The sequence below is a fragment of the Nematolebias whitei genome, chromosome 3 (genome assembly GCF_014905685.2).
Source record: "Nematolebias whitei isolate Nwh7 chromosome 3, NemWhi1, whole genome shotgun sequence".
In the NCBI taxonomy this organism is placed as follows: domain Eukaryota; kingdom Metazoa; phylum Chordata; class Actinopteri; order Cyprinodontiformes; family Rivulidae; genus Nematolebias; species Nematolebias whitei.
Window position 1 is genome coordinate 45,403,636 of NC_056500.1, and position 23,535 is coordinate 45,427,170.

Here is a 23,535-nt window from a genome sequence, read left to right on the forward strand (position 1 = left end):
GAGAGAACCAATAAAAAGACTTTTTGATTAAAAAAAAATCCGTTTTGTTGCGTGTGAATGTATCAGTCTGCCCAGTCAGTGCATCTTATCTGCTGGTGGACTGATCAGCCTCAGGGATACCTATGCTGGTGTGGTACCACAGATGTTTGTTTGATTGAGAAAACGACCATCTAAACGAACAGTGTCATGTAAAAAGGTAGATGTTCACCATCAGCCAGTGTTCTTCAACAACAGTACGACATGTTTGAGCAAGACTTTTGTAAAACGGGGACTGGTCTGGCTTGCCTTTAGTCTGAATATTTAGGCTACACTATGCAGGTCATAATGCTTAGATCAGTTTTGTTTTTTTTAAATTACTTCATAGTTGTAAACTATATTTTAAACAGTCTATAGCCCTGAGGTGACCAGCGTGCACAGGAGGCAACGTTCTATCACAGCATGCCATGTTTACACACATGCCAGGATGTGTTCATCAGCTCTAACAGTGTTGTGTAATCAAAGCCAACTAAATTATCTACAAAAGTGTGTGATAATCATACTGCCATTCCATTTTTTTAACCACATTTGGGCACTTGTACCTGCAGTGTGAACATACAGTTGAAACCAGAAGTTTACATACACTATTTAAAAAGACACCATGCTTTTTTTCCACACTGTCTGACGTGAAATCAGAATAAACTTTTCCTGTTTTAGGTCAGTTAGGATTAACAAAATATTTTCTATTTGTTAAATACCAGAATAATAAGTAATAATTTTTTAAGGCAATTTTTATTACTTTCTTCAAAGTCAAAAGTTTAAACACATTTCATTAGTATTTGGTACCATTGTCTTTTTAAACTGTGACTTGGGTCAAAGGTTTTGGATCTCCTTCCATGAGCTGCTCACAATAGTTGGCAGGAATTTTATCCCACTCCTCCTGACAGAACTGGTGGAACTGGGCCATGTTTGGAGGCTGCCTTGCTCGCACATGCCTTTTCAGCTTTGCCCATAAATTTTCAATAGGATTGAGATCTGGGCTTTGGCATGGCCACTCCAAAACTTTGACTTTGTCCTCCTTGAGCCACTCTGTAACCAGTTTGCCAGTATGCTTCAGGTCATTGTCCATTTAGAAGACCCATTTGTGCCCAAGCTTCAACTTTCTGATTGATGTCTTGAGATGTTGCTTCAGTATTTCCACATAATATTTCCTCATCATGATGCCATCTATTTTGTGAAGTGCACCAGTCCCTCCTGCAGTAAAACAACCCCACAACATAATGCTGCCACCCCCGTGTTTCACAGTCGGGATGGTGTTCTCAGGCTTTTTCCTCCAAACGTAACAATGGTCATTATGGCCAAACAGTTCAATTTTAGTTTCATCAGACCACAGGACATGTCTCCACAAATTAAGGTCTTTGTCCCGGTGTGCATTTGCAAACAATCTGGCTTTTTCATGTTTCTTTTGGCTTCTTCCTGCAGAGTGGCCTTTCAGCCCATGTCGACACAGTTTCATTGTGGATAATGACGCACTCTTACAGCTTCAGCCAGCATCTTCACCAGGTCTTTTGCTGTTGTTCTTGGGTTGATCTGCACATTTCAGACCAAAGCACGTTCATCTGTGGGACACAGAACCCGTCTCCTTCCTGAGCGGTATAATGCCTGGACATTCCCGTCTTGTTTGTACTTGTGTACAATTGTTTGTACAGATGAACGAGGCACCTTCAGGCAGCTGGACATGGCACCCGAGGATGCACCAGACTTATGCAAGTCCAAAACTCTCTTCCTGATATGTTGGCTGGTTTATTTCGACTTTCCCAGGATGTTCCACAATGAAGCAGTGTGTTTCAGGTGTTCCTTAAATTACATCCACAGGTGTGTCTCTAATTAGCTCAAATGTTATCAATAAACCTATCAGAAGCTTCCAAAGACATGACATCAAATGCCCCAAATTGTTTAAAAGGCATAGTAATCTTAGTGTATTTAAACTTTTGACTTTGAAGAAAGTAATAAAAATAGCCTTAAAAATTTTGCACTCTCTTTATTCTGGCATTTAACAAAAGGGGGAAATAAAAGGTAATCCTAATGGACCTAAAACAGGAAAAGTTTATTCTGATTTCACGTCAGACAGTGTGGAAAAAAATACACGTCTTTTAAAATAGTGTATGTAAACTTCTGGTTTCAACTGTATCTATAGATGCAGTTTACTCCTGTATTTAGCTCCCTCTGCAAGTAATCCGATAACTAAAGACAGATTTAATGTTTGAGAAGAGTCTCGGGTGGACTTTTCCGACTGATTTCACATCTGATAAGTATTCATAAGTATTTGACATAAAACTACTTCAAAATGACCAAATTATCCTTTTTAATGTCTTAGCAGGTAAACTCTTACCTTCCAGTTCACAGAAGGATCCTTCATCAGCTCTTCAAACCTCTGCTGAACCAACTTTTGAAACCCACTAGTTTCATACCGCTCATTTCCAAACTGACCTCTCAGAGCAGCCTCAGACGGGCTCAGCTTCAGGAACATGACGAGGTCGGGCTTCGGCAGGCCTACGTCAGGTTTCTTGCACCAGTTCATGCAGAAACCCTGAGGATGACAAGACATAAATTTGCTCAAAATCTTTAAAAATTCCTAAAAATGGTAAAAAGTTGACAAGAAAATAAATCTAAACAAAAACTCACAGGTTTAGCGCTGGTGAAAGCAGCTCCAGAGAAGGCGTACCTATCCACAACCAGAGTGATGCCCTGCTCCAGCTTCTTCTTTATTGTAGGCCTGTGGGTCACATCAAGTTTCATTATAGCTAACAGAGGTAAAAGATAATTAAAGCTATATTGAACTCAGTTTATCACAGAAATAATTCACAGTCGATCAAAGTTCACAATTTAAAATGCCTCTACTTAAGATGGTATTAAAATGAATAAATATGGGCAGCACGGTGGATCAGGTGGTAGAGCTGTCGCCTCTCAGAGAGAAGCTTGCCAGATGAAATCCTGAGCTGGGCTCATTCTGGGTGGAGTTTGCATCTTCTCCCTGTGCATGGGTGGGTTTTCTCTGGACACTCCCGTGTAACAGGCCCCAGTTTGGCACAGGTCAGAGTATCTTAGGTCAGACAGTACTTATAAAGCACCTTTCTAGAAAGCACTTTACAACACAGTCTGTGCCTCATTTATACATTCATACAGCACTCTACTAGATCTCTACAAAGACTAATCAGAGCTTTATCACATTCATGCACCGATGGGACACACATCAGAGGCTATGAGGGGTTCAGTGTCTTGCCCAGGGACACTTCAGCATGTGACTGCTGGTGGAATCAAAGCCCCAACTCTCGCGTTGGAGGACGACTGCTCTAACCACTCAGACACAGCCGCCCACCTATATACACAATATGGATAAATAAATCTGTAAACATAGAATTTTTTTATTTATCCAGGTAGTCTCACTGAGCCACGAGAACTCATTTTCAAGAGAGACCTGTTTAGGGAGCAAATGGGAGGTTAAGGGCCTTGCTCAAGGGCCCAGAGTGGGGCAAATGAGGGTGGAGGCAGGTGTGGGTGCTTCAACAACCACACCCACATTTTTGATGTTGTCGATACCGGGGCTTGAACCGGCGATCTTCCAATCACAGGCCCACCTTCTCTAATCTCTGCGCCACCACTCCCCAAAATGTCTGGAGATTTAAGTCATTCAGCTCTCACTTAATAAAAATGGACTGTACTTATAAAAAGCTTTTCTTTCTTATCAACATACACACTTACCCATTCACTCACACACACCAATTCATACATGCACCAAGCATGAAGTCAGAGGAATTGTCTGTAGACCTCCGAGACAGGATTGAAGAGAGGCACAAATCTGGGGAAGGACACAGAAACATTTCTGCTTCTTTGAAGGTCCCGTTGAGCTCAGTGGTCTCCATCGTTCATAAATGGAAGAAGTTTGGAACCATCAGGACTCTTCCTACAGCCGACCGTCTAAACTGAGCGAGCAGGAGTTTAAGTCAGGGAGGCGACCAAGAACCTGATGGAACTGTCAGAGCTACAACGTTCCTCTGTGGAGAGAGGAGAACTTTCCAGAAGGACAACCATCTCTGCAGCAATCCACCAATCAGGCAGAGTGGCCAGATGAAAGCCACTCATTAATAAAAGAAACATGGCAGCCTGTCTCTGGTCTGATGAGACAAAGATTGAACTCTTTGGAGGAAACCAGGCACCGCTCATCACCAGAACAACAGCATCCCTACAGTGAAGCATGGTGGTGGCAGCATCATGGTATGAGAATGCTTTTCAGCAGCAGGAACTGGCAGACTAGTCAGGATAGATGGAAAAATGAATGTAGCGATGTGCAGAGACATCCTGGTTGAAAACCTGCTCCAGAGAGCTCTGGACCTCAGACTGAGGCGACGGTTCATGTCAAGTATTCAAGGATTTTTATCATCATTCACATCACATGTTGTACATGAGGTGGAAGGAAACTATGTACATTAGGGTCCCAGTTTCATCCAACAAAAACACAAATTGTAAAGGAAAACATTAGTAAGATCTGAGACATGAACTAAGAATATACTACATTCACTAAACTAAGAATACACCAAGCACTAATAGAACAAAAACAATGTGCCAAAACAACAGCAGCACGAACATGAGTCTGTGTGAGCAGATGAGGACAAATGAACACAGCAACATGAAATAAATCATCAGCATAAGATCAGCAACATGGATAGTCAGCAGCACATAAACAACCAAGTGGCATTACATTGATTATCCTGGTTAGAAAATCATGAGTCTAACAGCCTCAGGGTAGAAGCTGTTCCTCAGTCTAGTGGTTCTACACTTAATGCTCTTTAACCTCCTGCCTGCGGGGAGTGGGACAAAAAGTGAGTGTGCTGGATGTGTGGGGTCCTTCATGATGCAGGTGGCCCTTTTCCTGCATCTTGAGGTGTAGATGTCTGTGATGGTGGGGAGACTGACTCCAACAGTCTTCTGTGCAGCCTTCACCACTCTCTGCAAAGCTTTTCTTTCTGCAGCTGTGCAGCCTCCATGACACACGTTGATGCTGGAGCACAGGATGCTCTCCACTGCACACCTGTAGAAGGAGGTGAGGACTGAGCTTCCCAGACCAGCTTGTTTCAGCCACATGAATAAGTAGAGTCTCTGATGAGCTTTCTTGATCAGGCTGGTGGTGTTGTTGCTCCAGCTCAGGTTGTCATTCAGGTGCACACCCAAGTACTTGTAGCTGGAGACCACTTCCACCACAGATCCACTTATGGTCAGGGGGGAAGAAGAGTCCACGACCATCTCCTTCATCTTCTTCACATTGATGTGAAGGTTGTTCTTCCTGCACCAGCTCTCTAGGTGTTCCACCTCCTGCCTGTAGCTGGACTCATTATTTTTGAAGCATCCAACGACCGCAGTATCATCTGCAAACTTTACAATATGACAGCCTGGATGGGTCGGTGTGCAATCATACGTTAGCAGAGTGAACAGGAGGGGGCTCAACACACAGCCCTGAGGGGAGCCAGTGCTGAGGGTTATGGTGTAGAAGTCGTGTATCTTCACAGATTGTGGTCTGTTGGTTAAGAAGTCTAGGACCCAGTTGCATAGAGAGGGGCTTAGTCCTAGTGAATAGTTTGTCCATCAGGATTTGGGGGATCATGGTATTGAAAGCAGATGTGAAGTCCACAAAGAGCTTACGGATGTAAGAGTCCTTCTGCTCCAGGTGGGTGAGAGCAGTGTGGACCACAGAGGAGATGGCATCTTCTGTTGATCGATTCTCGCGGTATGCATACTGTTGAGGGTCCACATTGATGTTGATGTTAGCTTTGATGTGTCATAACCAGTTTTTCAAAGCATTTAGCGACTATCGGGGTGAGGTCTTCTGGCCAATAGCCTTTCAGACCAGTCACTGTAGAGCTCCTTGGAATTGGAATAATGGTGGCAGTCTTGAGGCAGGTGGGAACTGTTGCCAGGGTGAGGGAAGAGTTAAATATATTGGTCATCACCTCACAGAGATGATCCGACACAGTTTTTCAGCACCCTCCCCAGGATGTTGTCCTTGTGAGGATTAATCCTCCTGAAATTACTCCTCACTTCTGCTGAGGTCACGCTGAGAAACGCTTATTCCAGTGATCAGGTAAGTGAATCTGGTGCTGGGTGGTCTGTTTGAGTCCCCAAAGCGTGCATAGAATCTGTTGAGAGCATCAGGCAGTGATGGATCCCTAGGGCATTATGCACCTCTGCCTTTATAATCTTTTATGCACTTAATGCCCCTTTTTTTAGCAGGACGACAACAGCACATGGACAAGATCTCAAAGGAGGGGCTTCACAACAACTCTGAAGGTCCTGGAGGGGCCAAGCCAGAGTCCAGACTTTAATCAGATTGACCATCTCTGGAGATATCTGAAAATGGTTGCACAGACGCCTCCCATCCAACCTGATGGAGCTTGACAAGTACTGCAAAGAAGAATGGGACAAACTGTCTAAAGATTGGTGTGCTCAGCTGGAAGCATCATATTCAAGACTGGAGGCTGTGATTGCTGCCACAAGTAGATCAACAAAGTATTAAACAAAAGCAGTGAATACTTATGTAAAATTAGTTTTAGTTTTCTATTATTAATAAATTGGCAAAAATCTAAAAAAACAAAAAGCTATTTTCACATTGTCATAATGGGGTGTGTGTAGAATTGAGGAAAGAGATTAATTTGGAATAAGGCTGTAACATTAAAAAAATGTGTAAAAAGCTAAGCACTGTGAACAGTTTCCAAATCAATCAATCAATCATCTTTATTTTACCAGGTAGAGCCCGTTGAGATCGAGATCTCTTTCACAAGGGTGACCTGGACAAATGCACCTTCTATATATTAATGACTACACAGTGTAACTAAAATCTGAATATATACTCAGTGGTTAATTTGAGCCGGATCCTGCCGGAACAAGATCCGGGAACTCCCTCATTTCGACCCGTTCTGTTCCGGCAACTCTTTGTTCGGATCCAGTAGCTCCGCCCCTAAAAGTCCAAAGTCATTGCGCATTTTTATTTTGAATATTTATTAAAAATATGAGAGGAGACGTTGCCTTTAGCCCGGCGGACCCAGTCTGTAGAGTGGATGTTACAGCTGCAGCACGCGAGGCGAACCAGGTGCAGCACGCGCCATTACGCACAAAGGTTCTGCACCGAGTCCCTCTCTCCTCCTCCTCTCCAAATATTGTCCCTGCTCAGCGGAGCTGCGCACTGAAAAACACCCCCTCTCCTCCTCTCAGACCCCCGAAACAGAAACGATCATTTATTCAACAGAATAAATAAATGCCCTGCAGACAGTGCACGTTACACAGTGCACGTTACGCACAGAAACGTATTTAAACAGCTCTACACAGCGTGCACAACATCAGCAGGTGGCTGAACTCCTGCTACATTTCAGATATAATAAATAAAACAAGCTTACTGTGAAGAATAAAATTAAAAATACAAAGACAGAAATGTTTGATGTGTTATGCACATTATGCGTCACGTTTCAAAACAACGGTGCTAATTTGTCAAAATAACAGCGATTAAAATGTCAAAACGACAGTCCAATTTACTTTAATTAAAAATGGATGGATGGATGGACTGGCCGACAACCGAGAATCGAAGCCTTCAGGTGCTTTGAACGGTGCCACGAGACGGGAGCAACAACCAGGACTGAATTCAGCAGAGAAGAGTTCAGCTCAGAACTGTGAAGGGAGGAGAGGGTTTAGGACACCTGACAGAATCAGAGCTGCACAACCTGCTGTTCTTCTCCTAAATAGTAATTTTATTGTCTACAAATGTAGGTAAATGTTAATGTATAACAACCTGTTAAAATACACCAAAATGCAGGAAATGGCATCTCTGTTGTTCAATTTTTTTCCAAGTTATCCAAGTCACAACACAGATGAATTGACAGAGTACTTCCAAGTCCCCTCTTCGCTCCGTGACAATTAATTAGAATAATTAAAGCGCTGCTGTACATGTCCAAGTTTCCAGTTAGGTGTCAGGTGAACGAGCAGGCACAAAGCCCTACTTTCACTAAAACACAACACATTTCCTCTTGTGTACGGGAAGTGGAACGCCCAGGTACGTTTATATATGAATGGAAGTGTGAGTCTTACACTAGTTCCCAGCGGTTAGCAGAAAACAGCAGGTGCACCGTGTGGTCCTCCAAGTCACTTTTCTTCTCCAGGTAGGAGCTGATCAACTGTCCAATTATTGTGGTTCTGTCTGCGTGGACACAGAGGCGTCATCTCAAGGTGAAACCACAAACATGAACATATCTAGACCCCGCAGGGCTAACAGTTTCTCATGTCAACTTATCTGCCATGTTGGCATATTAACCTTTATTTCTACAGGTTAGTCTCATTGAGCCTCGAGGACTCATTTACAAGAGACCGGTATTAAACAAAGAACACACATGAGGTACAGACAATCATGTAAAAAGCATATAAAATGAAAAGTAAATGGAAGAAATTAGATAAAAATGAAAGAAATAAAAAACAGCTACATTATGAAGCGATGTAAAAGACTAAAAACAGGAACACGTCTGCGTTGGGTTTTGTCATGTTGTTTAAAACCCATTAGAGGTCAAAGTAGACAAATTCAGATCTTTTTGCAAGGAATTTCAGGAAACAGGAGCCGAGTAAGAGAAGGCCCTATTGCCAAGCTAGGTCCGTACTGAGGGTACACTGCAGGTAATTATGTCTTGAGAGCGCACGCTGTAGCTGCACTGACAAAGTGACACGTAGATGTATGAAGGCAGCAGACCAAGAAATGATATAAAGATGAAAATGTACCAGTGAGAGAGTCTACGTGAAGTTAATGAAGACCAGTTAACCAGTAAGTACAGGGTACAGTGATGGACAGAGTAGTTACAGCCAGTTATGAATCTTAGAGCACCGTGACATGCAGCGTCCAACATCTGCAAGGTGCTTAAGTTGCAGAGTATTTATGTAAATAATGTCACCGTAGTCAATGGACGGAAGGAAAGTAGCAGTTACTGTACTTGCCACAGTACACGTCGCACCGCTGTATAAGTTGCACCCATTATGCATCACCACTGACAACCTGGAAATGTGGGCTGGTGTTGTGCCAACAATTGATTGGCTGCAAAATGGCAGCCACTGGCGCATGCATGGGAGGACTTTAACAAGATTACTTAAAAACAATTATTTGTTTGCTCAGAATTATAGCAAAGTTGCGTTTCAGTGTAACGTTTGCTTAATAAAATGACTTTAATGGTCAAATCAGCTGCATTTCAAAAGTATTCACTGCCTCGGTGCTCCGGGAGCACGCAGAGGGAGGGAAAAAATAAGGAGGAACTTCTGCTCGTTTCTTCAAAATTTAACAAGAAAAGCACCTAAAACAATTATTTGTTTGCTCAAAATTATAGCAAAGGTGTGTCTCAGTGTAACGTTTGCTTAATAAATGCACTTTAATGGTCAAATTAACTGCATTTCACCAGGGTGGTGCAGCGGTTTTCACTTGTTCCAAGCAGTGAGCAGAACGAAGGTGGGTACAGTATGACGAGCTGATTGTGTCATTAACAGCTGGTGAAGATTCTCAGTCATCCAGGACATGGTAAATTCAAAAAAGGTGAAGACAAAAAGAATAAAGTATAGTATAATATATAAAGTCCATTTATTTTTATCTTGAACTTTTTTGAATTTGTCATTATAGCCACATTTATCTATTACATGATACAATGGCATTCCATACACCACTGCTGCAATCTAGTGGCTGAAAGTGGTACTGCTCTTTTTTTTTTCCAGTCAGAATGAATGAAAACGATCATATCTCAGGCAAGAAATAGTTTATAAATATGGAAAAAAAAACAAATATGTCACTTCAGCCTATAAGTCGCAGGACATGCAAATTATGCAAAAAACTGTGACTTATAGGCTGAAAATACAGTAATTTGAACAACTCTGACCAACTGCAACAGTTGTTAGCACCACTTGAAGCTCCACATTTCCTCCCTCTGTACCTGGAGGTCCTGCAGCACTGAGGGACCTCCAGAACCTGCTCTGCCGTAGCAGACTGAGCACGAGCTGCGTGCCAAGCTCATTACATATATTATGCACACAGGCGGAAGAAAAAGTAGTTCCCACCAACTGCGTATCATTTAAACAAGATCTCAATAGTTTAATTACTTTCAACTATGTTCCTGTTAATGATATGCATTACCTTAAATTACTGCAGTATGAAAAGTATCAATAGTCAGATTTAAGAATCGATTCGAGATGACAAAGTCGTGGATCGATATTTCAGTATCGATCCTCACATCACGCGCAACACTGTATGAATGTATAGATAGACAGATGTTTGTGTCATATCCAATAGGGCGGACGTGATGACGTGCCACTGCGGAACCGAACTTTTAAAGTCATAACAATAGTATGCCACATGTTAGGCTTCAAGGTTCTTTAATATCATTCGCACCACATGTGGTACAAGAGGAGCGAATTAAATTTTGTCCTCAACGTCCCAGTTACACCCAAAAATAGTGTAAGCCTGGTCAGGTTACGGCATTTAAAAATACAGGATTCCTTGGATATATCCAGTGTTAGAAAAATCCGAGGTTACCTGAACGTAGCACACGCAGCACCGGAAGGTGCAGGCGGAGAGCTCAGTAGCTCGTGAAACGATCTGTGAACAGCTGTTAACTTGGAGAGCAGCATGTTTGTAGGAACATGGAGGTTCTCTACTCTCTCTTCTTCGTCTCCCGCTCGCACAGCCGGTGCTGCGGGTGGTGCGGGTGCTGCGTTCCTCGGACTTTTCTAACACTACTGATATATCCAAGGAATCCTGTATAAATGCTGTAACCTAACCAGGGTTACAACAGCAAAAATATAAAGTATAAAATATGCGTACACAAGGATCTAAGATATATATAATGTAATATAATGCAGTGTGCTTAGCCTTGTTAGAGTTATCTGGCCGGATTATTGAGCGCGCATCAGGATTACCATGTGTTCTTTTCGTTATAGAATGGGATCGCGACGACGCTGCAGAAACAAGCGTCCATACCAGCACTAGTTCCTCTGAACACCTTGATGAAGAAACGCTAACTGGTCTCACCTGGGAATCTCATGAGCTCGGCCGGACAGCCGCTCTGCTGCAGGGCTTGGACCAGTCTCTTGCACTGCGTCGTTTTTCCGGCCCGGTCCACTCCCTCCAGAACTATGAGAGCGCCTCTTTTCGATGCCATTGCCGACGACTGAAGATTGTCACTGTGGTGAAGGTATCTGGTAAGCAGTTCTGTAACTGCTCACAGTGGAAACAACCCGGACGAGACTTGGAACCAGAGATTTCCGCGGTCTTTGTGTCTCCTTCCAACGTAGACGCCTCTTTGAGCGGGCTCAGGCAGACCTGCTTATTTCTACGTCACAGCGTCCGCCATGTTGGATGTGGCAGATCTGCACGTCTCTTCTACAAAGTGTTTTCTGTGAATGACTCAATTTGGAAAACAAACATGCACCAAAGACAGCATTTGTAACTTTTAACGTGATTATTGAAACTGTTTACACTTTAAATGTTTAGATTATATGTAAGCACTAAACCATCATATGTATTCTTTGAGCGTTTACAATACTAATGTGTGTAATATTACTATTACTGTGGTGATAAATATAGAAATATTAATATTTAACATTTAATCTGTTCTAATAATCAGACCCTGAAATGTAGATGTGACGACATGTGGGCTTTCTGAATAAAGAGCACTAACGTTCACATTTATCTGAGTGTGATTAATCGTTTTTATATTCACATCGATGAACTATGTATAAATACATGATAATATTATTGTATATAAATGTACACACACACATAGCAACCTTTGATGAATAACAGAAGTTGTTAATTTATTTTGCATTTACAGTTTAATAAAAAGGCAATTTTATGACTGCACTATGCACTCATTTGATGTGACCCGTTGTATTTCCATTTATCGTGTATTCAAAGAAAAGTTTTACTTTTTGTTGCTTTTAGAACAACATTCAACTTCACAGTTAATCAGTAGCTAAAGTACTCACTCCACAGTATCCACAGTGCACTATTGGGACACAGTGTAATTTACAAAGGAAATAATACTATCTATTGTTAAAAACTCTGGAAACATTTTAGAATATATAACATTATACTATGTTACACTACATGGTGTACTATGCCATAATATGCAACACGAGCCACATTCTTGTAGAATAGCTACAGTGTGGAAAATGGCCGACACGTCTAAAGAGCCTTATATAAAACACTTTCAATGTTTCTTTTCATTCATTCAACCTTTATTTAGACAGATTAATCCCAATGAGCCTCAGGAACTCACTTACAAGAGAGACCTGAACTCAAGTTCTCATTTGTCCATTCAGACACACCGTTTTTTTTTTGTTTTTTTTTCTGAATCTGCTGGACTCCTGGCAGGGACCAATGCAGACATGTTCCTGTTTTTAGTTTTCTACATTTGCCTTAGAATCTAGCTGTTTTTTGTTACTTTTCTTTTTTTTTAGCCATCCCATTTATCCATCCATCCATCCATTTTCTTTACCCGTTTATTCCATTTTAGGTCACGGGGGTCGCCGGTGCCCATGTCCAGCAATCACTGTGCGAGGGGTGGGGTACACCCTGGACGGGTCGCAAGTCCATCACAGGGACACATAGAGACAAACGAGACAAACAACCATTCACTCTCTCACTCACACCTAGGGACAATTTAGAGTTACCAGTCAGTCTAACATGCATGTTTTTGGTCTGTGGGAGGAAACCGGAGTACCCGGAGAAAACCCACGCATGCACGGAGAGAACATGCAAACTCCACCCAGAAAGGCCCCTGGACCGGGGTTTGAACCAGGGACCTTCTCGCTGAGAGGCAGCAGCTCTACCAGTTGCGCTACCGTGCTGCCCGCCATCCCATTTATTAAATTTTTTTTTTTTTTTAATTGTATGACTTTTTATAACTGTTTATTGTTGTTGCTGTTGTCCATTGTTGTCATCTTTCTTTGTTGAAATCAGGTCTCTCTTGTAAATGAGTCTTCGAGGCTCAATGGGATTTACCTGTCTAAATAAAGGTTGAATGAAAAAAGCAATGTACACAGTATCCTGTATCAATAATCAGGTAGAAAAATCTAAAAAAGTTAAGTCTGGTCCTGGACGGTTCAAAAAAACTATCTTTGCGAAAAGAAATTGTCCATCATTAAACAGGGGTGGAGGCCTCCGGGTTCAACTGTCCCCCTCTTACAATGCTGTGATTGCTAGTGTAGTGAACTAAGCCTCAGGTCAAGTCCTGACCCTGAGGGCCTTCCTGGAACAGGAACTGTCATTTCATTGATTTGAGTCCAGAAATACAAATTAAGCTCATCCAGAGACTTTCTAAGTGTGTCCTGCTCTGATCAATTGAAAGAACACTCTCTTTTTATTATCATTACTATTTTACAATATCTTGATAATCGAAGTGTGTTTAGTTCAAACCATTTTTAAATGTTGAAGTGAACTACTCATTTTAAATCAACTGTGAAACAGTATAAATGATTTTTTAATCCTCATTCAAAGTAGAAATCAAGTTAATGTCTGTTACAGAGTAATTATTCATTTTCTTGATCTTCTGTCTGAAATGAGCAAGTTGTGATGTCGGCCAAAAGTCGGAGACAAACGCAAACAAGTTTGTTGGAACGAACTGTCATGTTTTTAAATCCTCTCAGACGTAAATAGAGAAGCTGGCACCTGTTTCCTCCCATCTCGCCTAAACATTTCTCTGTCTGTTTCAAAAACATTTCTCTGTCTGTTCCAAAAACATTTTTCTGTCTGTTCCAAAACATCTCACTGTTTTTCTGACTTCTAGTGACCTCTTACGTCACTAAAACCACACCCCTGTTGGCTCTTTCAGCCAATCAGGACTTCCCAAATGAACCGGAAACAGAACTCTTTAAATGTCGACACTTCCTAGTTCCAACCAGTGCAGTTCGGAGAGCAGAGCCGAACAGAAAAGTTGCTGGAGAGAACAAGAAGTTCCAGACATGATCCGAAGTTCTTCCGAGTCTCGTGGGGATTATGGAATCTTCCACATCTGAGTGGAACCTCTGACGGACTCACAGCTCATGTGAGTCCACCCGTGAGGTGAGCGTGCTGTTGAACGAAGTACTGTCACTACTCCGGACGGTTCTCTGCTATCCTACGGAGACGCTGAAATGGTAACGCTGAAAGAGACCCCTACACCGAAGCTGAGATATCTTCTGCAAGGTAAAAGAGTCGATTTCCACTACCGAAGTGTACCGAGGTAGAGCTGGGTTCGAATGGAGGGTGCCGTTCTTCGTCGACACATTTTCCCTCACACATCTTTTCTCTCCATTTAAACTCCTTCATTTCCCATCTTTAAAACTCTTCTATCTTGCCACTAAATCATCCAGATATTTTCATAAATGTCTGTTGTAATTAGTTGCAAGTGAGATACCATGGCCGTATGGTTCTCATTGTAAAGCTCATTAATTAAGATGTGTTATCGCATACAATCAGAATAATCACGTGTACAATGTTTGATGTTAAATTTTGATTCTGTTAATAAATGACCACATTCATTTTGATGGGTCAAAGAAAATTAACGTCTCACGTCACTGATTAAACCATCTCCCACACAGTATCTCTGTCACATATCTGTCAAGTAGCTCGAAAAAGAGAGAATCCGTTTAAATTAAGTATAATATCAGGTACTTGAACTAGTCCAGATATTATAACGTGTAGTGGAGCTCCGAAGCTAAACGAAGCTAACCGACCTATCTCACTACACTAGTATCACTCAGCCCTCTGTGAACAGTAAACAGCCATCAGTGTGCTAATGATCCATTGTTAGGCTGATGGTCCTTCTTGAGCATGTGAGCAGCTGGTTTTGGTTGTCAGCAGCAAACTGGTTGATCCACTCTGAGAAGGTGCTATTTAAGAGACTGAGCTGAATACAGCACCTCAGACTGAAGAAGTCTCTCGGATGAGAGACAAAACGTTTCTACATTTTTTGTTGTTTTGCTTTGTTTTGTTTTTTTTGAATGTCCAGAGGACCAGACTTAACTTTTTTAGAATGTACACAGTACATTTGTATATGTCGTAAACAGCAGGAAGTAAGTCTAGCTTGAGGGCACTTCAGCTGCAGGAGCAGGGGATTGGACCCTCATTCATTTGACTGCAGGACAACCTCTTTACCCCTCACTGCTTTAAACTATGGTAGGCTTTGCAGGGTGGATGTTTCTTGAAGTTTTATCTTATTTATGTTTTAATTAATTTAGTTTTAGCCTTACAATATTGTTGCAAATAATAAACAGAAAAATTTCATTTCCTGTGAAAATGTGGTGTGAATGCTTATTGCTGAAGAACGTGCTGAAAAACGTCGCACTCGGACCATTAACCACTTCACTGCCACACGTTTCACAGATGTTCATAACTCTGAAATGATAATTCAGCCCCCAGTGTTTCTCTCCATCACTGAGGAGCTGACATCCCAGTTCAACTCTGTCTGCTTAAAGACTCTGGATCATGTTGCACCTGTTAAAACCAAAAAATCAAAACTCAGAGCAGAACCTTGGCTGAGTGACGTCACCAAGGCCGTTAGGCAGCAATGTAGGAGGGCGGAACGAAAGTGGAGGAAAGACAGGCTGCAGGTCTCTTTCCAGATACTTAAAGAGAGTTGGCGCCGTTATCAGAAAGCAGTGAAAGCTGCTAAATCAAAATTCTTCTCTGATATAATTACCTCAAACTCTCACAACCCACGTGTCCTCTTCTCCACCCTAAACTCTGTTCTCCACCTCACTGAACCATCACCTCTGGAAGCCTCGACTGAGCTGTGCGACAACTTCTTACATTTCTTTGTGGAAAAAATTGCGACCACCCGGGCTCTCATTTCCCCTCCAACTCATGACCCATCCATCCCACCTCAATCTGTAGCTCCATTTGACCATTTTGAACCCATCACTCTATCTTCTCTAGAGCAGGTCATGTGAAGCTTGAAACCTTCTGGTTCCCGCTTTGATGTGGTCCCCCCTCGACTACTAAAGGAGGTTTTTCCCACTCTAGGTCCGTCCATTCTTGATATAGTAAACAGTAGTTTATCCACTGGCGTGGTGCCAAAAACCTTTAAACATGCTGCTGTCCAGCCTCTCCTGAAAAAAACAAACCTTGACCCCTCAGTTGTTTCCAACTACCGGCCTGTCTCCAAACTCCCATTTGTTTCTAAAGTACTGGAGAAAATAGTCGAGTCCCAGTTGAAGTGCTTCCTGGAGGATCACGCCATCTTAGAGCTTTTCCAATCTGGCTTTAAACCTCTCCACAGCACTGAAACTGCCCTGCTGAAGGTCTTTAACGACATCTTCAGATCCACAGATACAGGTGATTCTGTGCTGCTTGTCCTGTTGGACCTCACAGCTGCTTTTGACACCATCGACCATGAGATCCTCATTGCTAGGTTGGAGCAGTGGGTGGGCGTCACAGGATCAGCCCTCAATTGGTTCAGATCTTACCTCGCTGACAGATCCTTTTGTGTCTCCATCAAGGATTTTAGTTCTGAAGAGGCAGAGCTTAAATGGGGGGTTCCGCAGGGGTCCATACTGGGTCCCCTCCTATTCTCTTTATACCTGCTGCCGCTTGGTGCTATTTTCCGGAAACACAACATGCCCTTCCACTTCTATGCCAATGACTGTCAAATTTACTTCCCACTAAGACACAATGGTACATGCTCTATTCAACATCAGGGACTGGATGGCTTTAAACTTCTTAAGTTTCAATGAAAAGAAGTCTGAAGTCATGTTGTTCCCTCCCAATGACACAATCACAAACCACTGCATCGACCTTTCCGCTCTAACCCTGTCAGAAAAACAAAGAGTCACTAATCTGGGAGTGATAATGGACCCTTCCCTGAAACTTAACAGTCATGTAAACATGATTGTTAAATCAGGTTTCTTCCAACTGAGGCGGCTGTCTAAACTGAAGCCCATGTTGTCCAAAAATAACCTGGAGACAGTAATACATGCATTCATTACATCTAGGCTTGATTACTGCAATTCACTCCTGTTTGGTATCAGTCAGACCTCCATTGCCCAACTACAACTGGTCCAGAATGCAGCAGCCCGATTTTTAACCAGTACAGGCAAAAGAGAGCATATTACACCAGTTTTGGCCTCACTGCACTGGTTATCGGTTCACTTTCGAATCCAGTTCAAAATACTCATGTATGTCTACAAATCACTGAACAGTGTCGTTCCCCCCCCCCCCCCCCATCTCTCTGATTTGCTACAACCGTATGTCCCACCACGCTCCCTGAGGTCAGTGGACCAGTTGCTCCTCACAGTTCCAGGAACTCGTCTTAAGCGCAGAGGTGACAGGGCCTTCTCTGTAGCAGGACCAAGACTCTGGAACGAGTTACCTCTGCTGGTCAGACTGGCCACCTCCCTCTCGGTTTTCAAGACCCGTTTAAAAACTCACTACTATTCAGTAGCTTTCAACACCAGATGATCTGTGTTTTGATCCTGTATTCTCCACACTGGTTTGTCGTCATTATCTGCATCGTTTTTTTGTCTATATTCTGATTTACCTCATTTTGTATTTTGCTTAGTGTGTTACCTGTTTTTTTTGTATGTACAGCACTTTGGTTGGCCTTGTTGCTGTTTTAAGTGCTTTACAAATAAAGTGGTATGGTATGGTATGGTAAAAACATCTGAAATTAGCTAAAAAAAACATGCTGAATTGTAGCTGAAAAGGAAGAACAAGCCTAAATAAGCAGAGAGAAAACATGTTTGCTGAATTTGGTTTAAAGCAGCAGAAATTGGGACAAAAGTTAAGAAATTAGCTAAAACTGCTGAAATCAGAAAAAAATAGCTGAAAAGGCGGAAAGAAGCTTAAACTACCAGAAGGAAGATCGAAATGAGCTCCAAAACGGTGGAATTATCTGAAAAAGCTAAAATTAGCACAAAAACAGCTAAATAGTAACTGAAATGTCAGATAAAGCAGAAATTAGCTGAAAAAGGCTGAAAGGAGCATAATAAGCTTAAATTACCATAAAGATGTTCATTAAGATGAAAGTAGCAAAAATTACCATGAAAAACTTAAATTTATCATAAACAGCTGAAATTAGCTAAAAAAAAAATGCTAACAAGGTAGCTGAAAAGGTAGAACAAGCCTAAACTAGCAGAAGAAAGCAGAAAGAACATGTTTGCCCAGTTAGGCTGAAAGAAGCAGAAATGAGCACAGCACAATGGAAATTATCTGAAAAAAACATTAAATTATCAACAACAAACAGCTGAAAGTAGCTAAAAAGGCAGAAAGAAGCTTAAACTACCAGAAGAACAGGGAGAGAGCACAGTTTTACTCAGTTAGGCTGAAAAACGTATAAATGAGTGCAAAAAATGTGGAATTATCTGAAAAAGCTAAAATTGGCATAAAACAGCTAAATAATTGCTTAAATAGCAGAATAGGCTGAAACTTGCAGAAATACTTTGTAAGTTGAAGGGAACACAATAAGCTGAAATTAACAGAAAGAAGTTAGAAACAGCACAGAAATGTCGTCGTTAGCAGAAAGAATCTTAAAGGAGCACAAAACAGCAGACATTAGCTGAAAGTAGATGATTTGTTTAAAATTTGCACAAGGAAGCTGAAAGAAGCTGAAGCAGAACAAAATGTGGAAGGAGCAGTTAAAGGTTGTAAACACATCTAAAGATGTGAAGGATGTAAAATGAGCTCAATTCATTTTCTATGAGAAAAAAATGTCAGAAAAGGCTAAATATTTCAAAACGCTAAAGTTGCACCAATACCAAAAGTCACAGCAGGATTGTCCTGAAAGAGCCGAATGTTTTGATTTATGAGTTGTTGAAATAGCACAAAAGTTGTAGAACAATAAAGATGCTGTAAAACGTACAGAAGAAAACTGGATGACAGAACGCTTCATGAACGCAGTGATTTATTTGCTACACGGAGTCGTTGAAATGACACAAACACCTGTGTGAGCAGCAACGTTACACTTTGCTCCTGTGGCAGTGTTTCAGAGCGTCTCTCAGCGCTGCCAGCACCATGTCAACATTAGCCTTGCTGCTGTTGACCCCCATCAGTCCCACACGCAGCACCTGCAGAGACCACACACCGACGTCTTAGTTCGCACACGCACAAAAACTGTTCACCAGACTGTTCACCAGTTTCTCTCACCAAACCAACTGATGGTCCCAGCCCTCCAGAAATCTCCAAGTTGTGTGTTTTCATGATGTAGCTGGTGATTTCTTTCCAGTCATACCCATGTGGAGCAACAACTGTGGTGACCGTGGGCAGCCGTGCATGCTGCAAATGTAAACCATGAATGGATGATACGTTCCCTACATTTTATTTTTTTATTTTTACAAATAAAGTGGTCTTTTCAAAGCTTACTTTTTCTTTGACAAAAAGCTTGAGACCCATGCTCTCCAGGCCGGCATGGAAATATTCTGCCGCCTTTTGATGTCGTTCCCATGAGTTCTCCAGACCCTAGAACACAGCAGCATTAAAAACAAATTAAATATTATATAACAGTTCCCTGTTTTCTTGTTATACTTTCAGATCATTGACAAAACCCTAAACTCATGTAACTCTATGTTAACATGCTGACTACAGATTAATTTATATCCCAACAGGCATGTCTTGATTAAATTTGAAGTTCTAGTGAGTTAAAACTTAGGTCCTGTTTACACGAGAACAACCTGTGGGAACGTGGAGTGAATAAACAAAAAAGAGCCTGTTTGCACAGATCCACTGTAGTTTCCATGCCAGGTAGGGTTGTTAGATAAGAAATGTTGAATTATTGTACAGCCACGTTAAAGTTATTGTATTTTCACCCAAACTGTCACATGCACTGAGTGAGGGTGTTGGAAGTGGATGTTTGGTGATGTGCACGAGGTAAAAAAATATATATATTCATGTTTATCTGGCAACCCCGATGGGCTCAGCTGAATGCATCACACTTCCAGTGTCTGCATGATCACAGTTACATCTAAACTAGTGAATACACAAACATTCCTTTGGACCTAGGGTGTTGTTGGTTTTGCTCCTACATAATGAAAAAAGCTGCTCTTAGTTAGTGGAGAAAAACTTCTGACTGCAGCCGCCTGTACTGTGCATGTGTGATTTCACACCTATATGGGCGTTTCTGACGACCTCCACTCTGAGACCTGGATTAGTCAGTCAGTTTCAGAGAGCGAGGGCTGTTGTCATCTGCACAAACAGCCCAGCTGCAGCGGAAAAGTCCCGGTTCACTAAGAAACTTGTCGTGTGAACAGGACCTCAGGTCTAACAATAGTCATTTTGTGTAACAATATTATTTCTACAGACTTTAATGGTTAACTGCACTGGACTGCTGAAGTTCCAGTTAGAGTAACCCATCTGATTCCAGTGCACATCTCACCTCTTCTGCAAGGACAGCCAGACTCTCCCTCAGAGAGTAGAAAGCAGTCACTGGACCTGTGTGGTGGTATCTATCAACAGATAAAAAGACAAACCTCAGTAAAAAGATCTTTGTGTGTGCCACATCAATATTTGTTTAAAAATGGAGGTTAAAAAAAAAACATGTCTCACACTCTTGATGGCTTGTCATCACATCCCCAGTAGTTTGCAAGCCAACTCAAATCCAGGAAGAATGACATGGGTTTGGTTGTACGACTGAATACTTTTTGGCTGTGGACAGATTCAGCCTTAAATACACATCTTTATATTTCTTTCAGGACCATGTACACAGTGCAGTATTCAGCTCTCACCATGCTCTCTCACTGAAAGAAATGGGTGCTGTACCCGGTGGGGCGTTCAGAACCTTCTGGGAGCCTGTATACAGGATGTCAATCCCTGCAGAACAACAGCAACATGTCAAAATATTCATTTATCACAAAACAAACGTGTTTTCATCAGATGCACCACAGAGACTGGAAACATCTTGGCTGGAAACCTTGCTGGTCCATGTGGAGTGGGACCCCTCCTATTGAAGCCACAGAGTCAACGAGAAACAGGCAGTTGTACCTGCAGAGACGATCAGAAGCAACAACCTGCAATCATCTGTGAGCTCCAGCACCGATGACAGCACGGTATGATGAGTCTTACTTGTGGCACAGCTCCCCGATGCCGTCTAAAGGATGCAAGACCCCCGTGGAAGATTCTCCGTGTGCAAGGAAGAAGAGCACAGGTCTGTGTCGTGATAAAGCCTGTGGTGAGGTCACAGGATCACTGAACTGCAGCTGCAGCTGGCATTCGTTTCATGAGCCTGAAAACTGAGGATTACCTTCTCAATGTCAGCGTTGGTCACGCAGCCGCCAGGGGGCGCCACAACAGTATGCACTGTGGCACCTGTAGGGTTAACAGCACTTGATCAGTTCTTGATTTTTGTCCTCATTAATCTCTCATGAACCACTGGACCAAATTTAGGGAAACCCTCAAGAAGGAATTGCTGTGTGACTGTTTTTAAAAGTGATTTATTTTGGTGCAAACCCGATCCAAGCACTCGAGAAAACTCTAAGATAAATTTAATTCTATCAGTTTTACAGGTATTATGCTAAAACCAGGTGTGGTAGTAGATGAAAGTCCTTCCCAACACGGACCCTAAATGCTACTTATTGCACCAGATCTTAGCTTAAAGGTTCAGCAATCACTATTTGTCAACCCTGCTCGTCTGTTAGCAAAATATCTCATGAACCAAAGGGCAGATTTTAATGACTCTCTCGAGGAATAATCACTGGATGCACATCTACAACTGATCAACTTTTAGAGCCAGTCAAATTCAAGATGGCTGCCACAGCTAATCAAGACTAACAAAACTCAAAAATGGCTGTAACTTTGTCAATTTTACACTGTGCTAAAATTTGCAATGGCAGCTCTGAGAGTCATTTGCAGCACATATTCTAAGCCTGAGAGTTTGTGTTACGTTATTTTCAAGGTTTGACCACAAATCCACTGTTTCTCCATGTCAAATTTACTTTAACATAGCCCAGTTTTATTCTTCTGTGCTTTTAGAAAATTATGATTATTTTGATCTAAATGTCATATTTTGATTTGAAAGCCGCACCAATCCTCTCTGCCATGTCTGCTGCTCGTTCTCCCCAGATCCCATTGACTGCCACCAGCACGCTGTCCCCCGGCTCCACCGTGTTGAAGATGGCACACTCCATGGCAGAGTGGCCGGTGCCACTCACAGCCAACGTTGTCCTGTTCTGGGTCTGGAACAAGTACCGGAGGCCACTCTTGATGTCATTCATTATCTGTGACGTCAAACGAACTGGATTAATGAAATGTGATGTAGCCTTTATCTGCTAATTCATTTAGAAGATTCAAAGTTAGCTTCAAACTGTGTAATATTGTTATTTTATCACGACTAGAAACTGAAGTTTTATTTTTCCTATTCTAAAAATGCCAATTTTTTCTTTTAAGATTTAACATTTTAAATGAGAATGTTTATTTCTTAGTCTTAACTGATTTTGACACAAATCTGCAGAAATTATTTAATTCATAATTATCTGATAGATTCCAGTTTGTAAATGTAAATACCGTATTTTTTGGACTGTAAGGCTCAATATCAATGAACGGGTCTGTTTTCATACATAAGGCGCACCCGATTATAAGGCTCACTGTCGATTTTTGAGACAATTAAAGGATTTTAAGTGCACCTTATGGTCTGAAAAATACGGCAATGAATCTTCTTCATACTCCAGAGTTAGTCATGGAGTTCCTCAGGGTTCAGTGCTTGGACCCATACTCTTTACTTTATATATGCTTCCATTAATCAGGGGTGTCAAACTCACATACAAAAGAGGGCCAAAATTAAAACCTTTTTCAAAGTAAGGGCCAATTTCAGAAACTACATAAACTCAAGTTAAATACCCAACCTCTTTTCTTGGTCACAGGTTCCTGAACAAGAGTTTGACTGGTCTCATTTGATGTTCTCTGTTGTGCTTTTGACATCATAATCAAAGATTACGGAAAAAAATCAAGAGATAAAAGTATTTTATATTTAAAATAACATCTTGGGAGCCAGATAAGATGTCAGCGAGGGCCACCTTTGGCCCCCGGGCCTTGAATTTGACACATATGATATAGGTAAATTTATTAAACATTATGGGACACATTTAGTCGAAGGCTGAAGAAGTCTTTTGGATAAAAGACGAAACATTTCAACAATAATAATTCATCCAGAGGACCTGACTTGACCTTGTTAGATTTATCTACCTGGATTATTGAGCATGAATCAGGATCATTACTCATACAATTTCTCAGTCATATTATGGTTATGGTTCCAAGAAAAGTATATCCTCTTTTACTTCTAAGATTTTATTGATCAGAACTGGCCCATACTGTATCATCATACATCCACCACTGTGCTTGACAGTTGCTGTAAGGAGTTTGTGTCAATTTCAAATAATTTTATCATGGTGACATAATGCCACTTAAGCCTTATTTAAGTCAAAATAATTATTTCTGAAGATGTTTTATTTAATTAAATATATGTTAAGTAGTGCTCAGTTTATCTAAAAAAGTTAAATCTGGTCCTCAGGACTTTCAAAAAAACCCATATCACC

At 41.6% G+C, this 23,535-nt stretch overlaps 2 protein-coding genes across 2 annotated transcripts in view; both read right to left on the minus strand.

Moving 5' to 3' along the window:
• The window catches only part of dtymk (deoxythymidylate kinase (thymidylate kinase)), an 18,562-nt gene extending 7,238 nt beyond the window's left edge, over window positions 1-11,324 (minus strand). Inside the window, exons 1-4 of the mRNA XM_037698300.1 lie at window positions 11,069-11,324; window positions 8,107-8,215; window positions 2,662-2,752; window positions 2,369-2,566 (exon numbers count right to left, since the gene is read on the minus strand). Of these exons, the coding sequence (XP_037554228.1) occupies window positions 2,369-2,566; window positions 2,662-2,752; window positions 8,107-8,215; window positions 11,069-11,198 (528 nt within the window). The 5' untranslated portion in view covers window positions 11,199-11,324. The remainder of the gene's footprint in view (window positions 1-2,368; window positions 2,567-2,661; window positions 2,753-8,106; window positions 8,216-11,068) is intronic.
• Window positions 11,325-18,900: 7,576 nt separating this feature from the next.
• The window catches only part of agxta (alanine--glyoxylate and serine--pyruvate aminotransferase a), a 5,710-nt gene continuing 1,075 nt past the window's right edge, over window positions 18,901-23,535 (minus strand). The window contains exons 2-11 of the mRNA XM_037675006.1: window positions 22,029-22,221; window positions 21,249-21,313; window positions 21,071-21,171; window positions 20,919-20,989; window positions 20,734-20,818; window positions 20,555-20,653; window positions 20,385-20,454; window positions 19,376-19,471; window positions 19,160-19,288; window positions 18,901-19,080 (exon numbers count right to left, since the gene is read on the minus strand). Of these exons, the coding sequence (XP_037530934.1) occupies window positions 18,973-19,080; window positions 19,160-19,288; window positions 19,376-19,471; window positions 20,385-20,454; window positions 20,555-20,653; window positions 20,734-20,818; window positions 20,919-20,989; window positions 21,071-21,171; window positions 21,249-21,313; window positions 22,029-22,221 (1,017 nt within the window). The 3' untranslated portion in view covers window positions 18,901-18,972. The remainder of the gene's footprint in view (window positions 19,081-19,159; window positions 19,289-19,375; window positions 19,472-20,384; window positions 20,455-20,554; window positions 20,654-20,733; window positions 20,819-20,918; window positions 20,990-21,070; window positions 21,172-21,248; window positions 21,314-22,028; window positions 22,222-23,535) is intronic.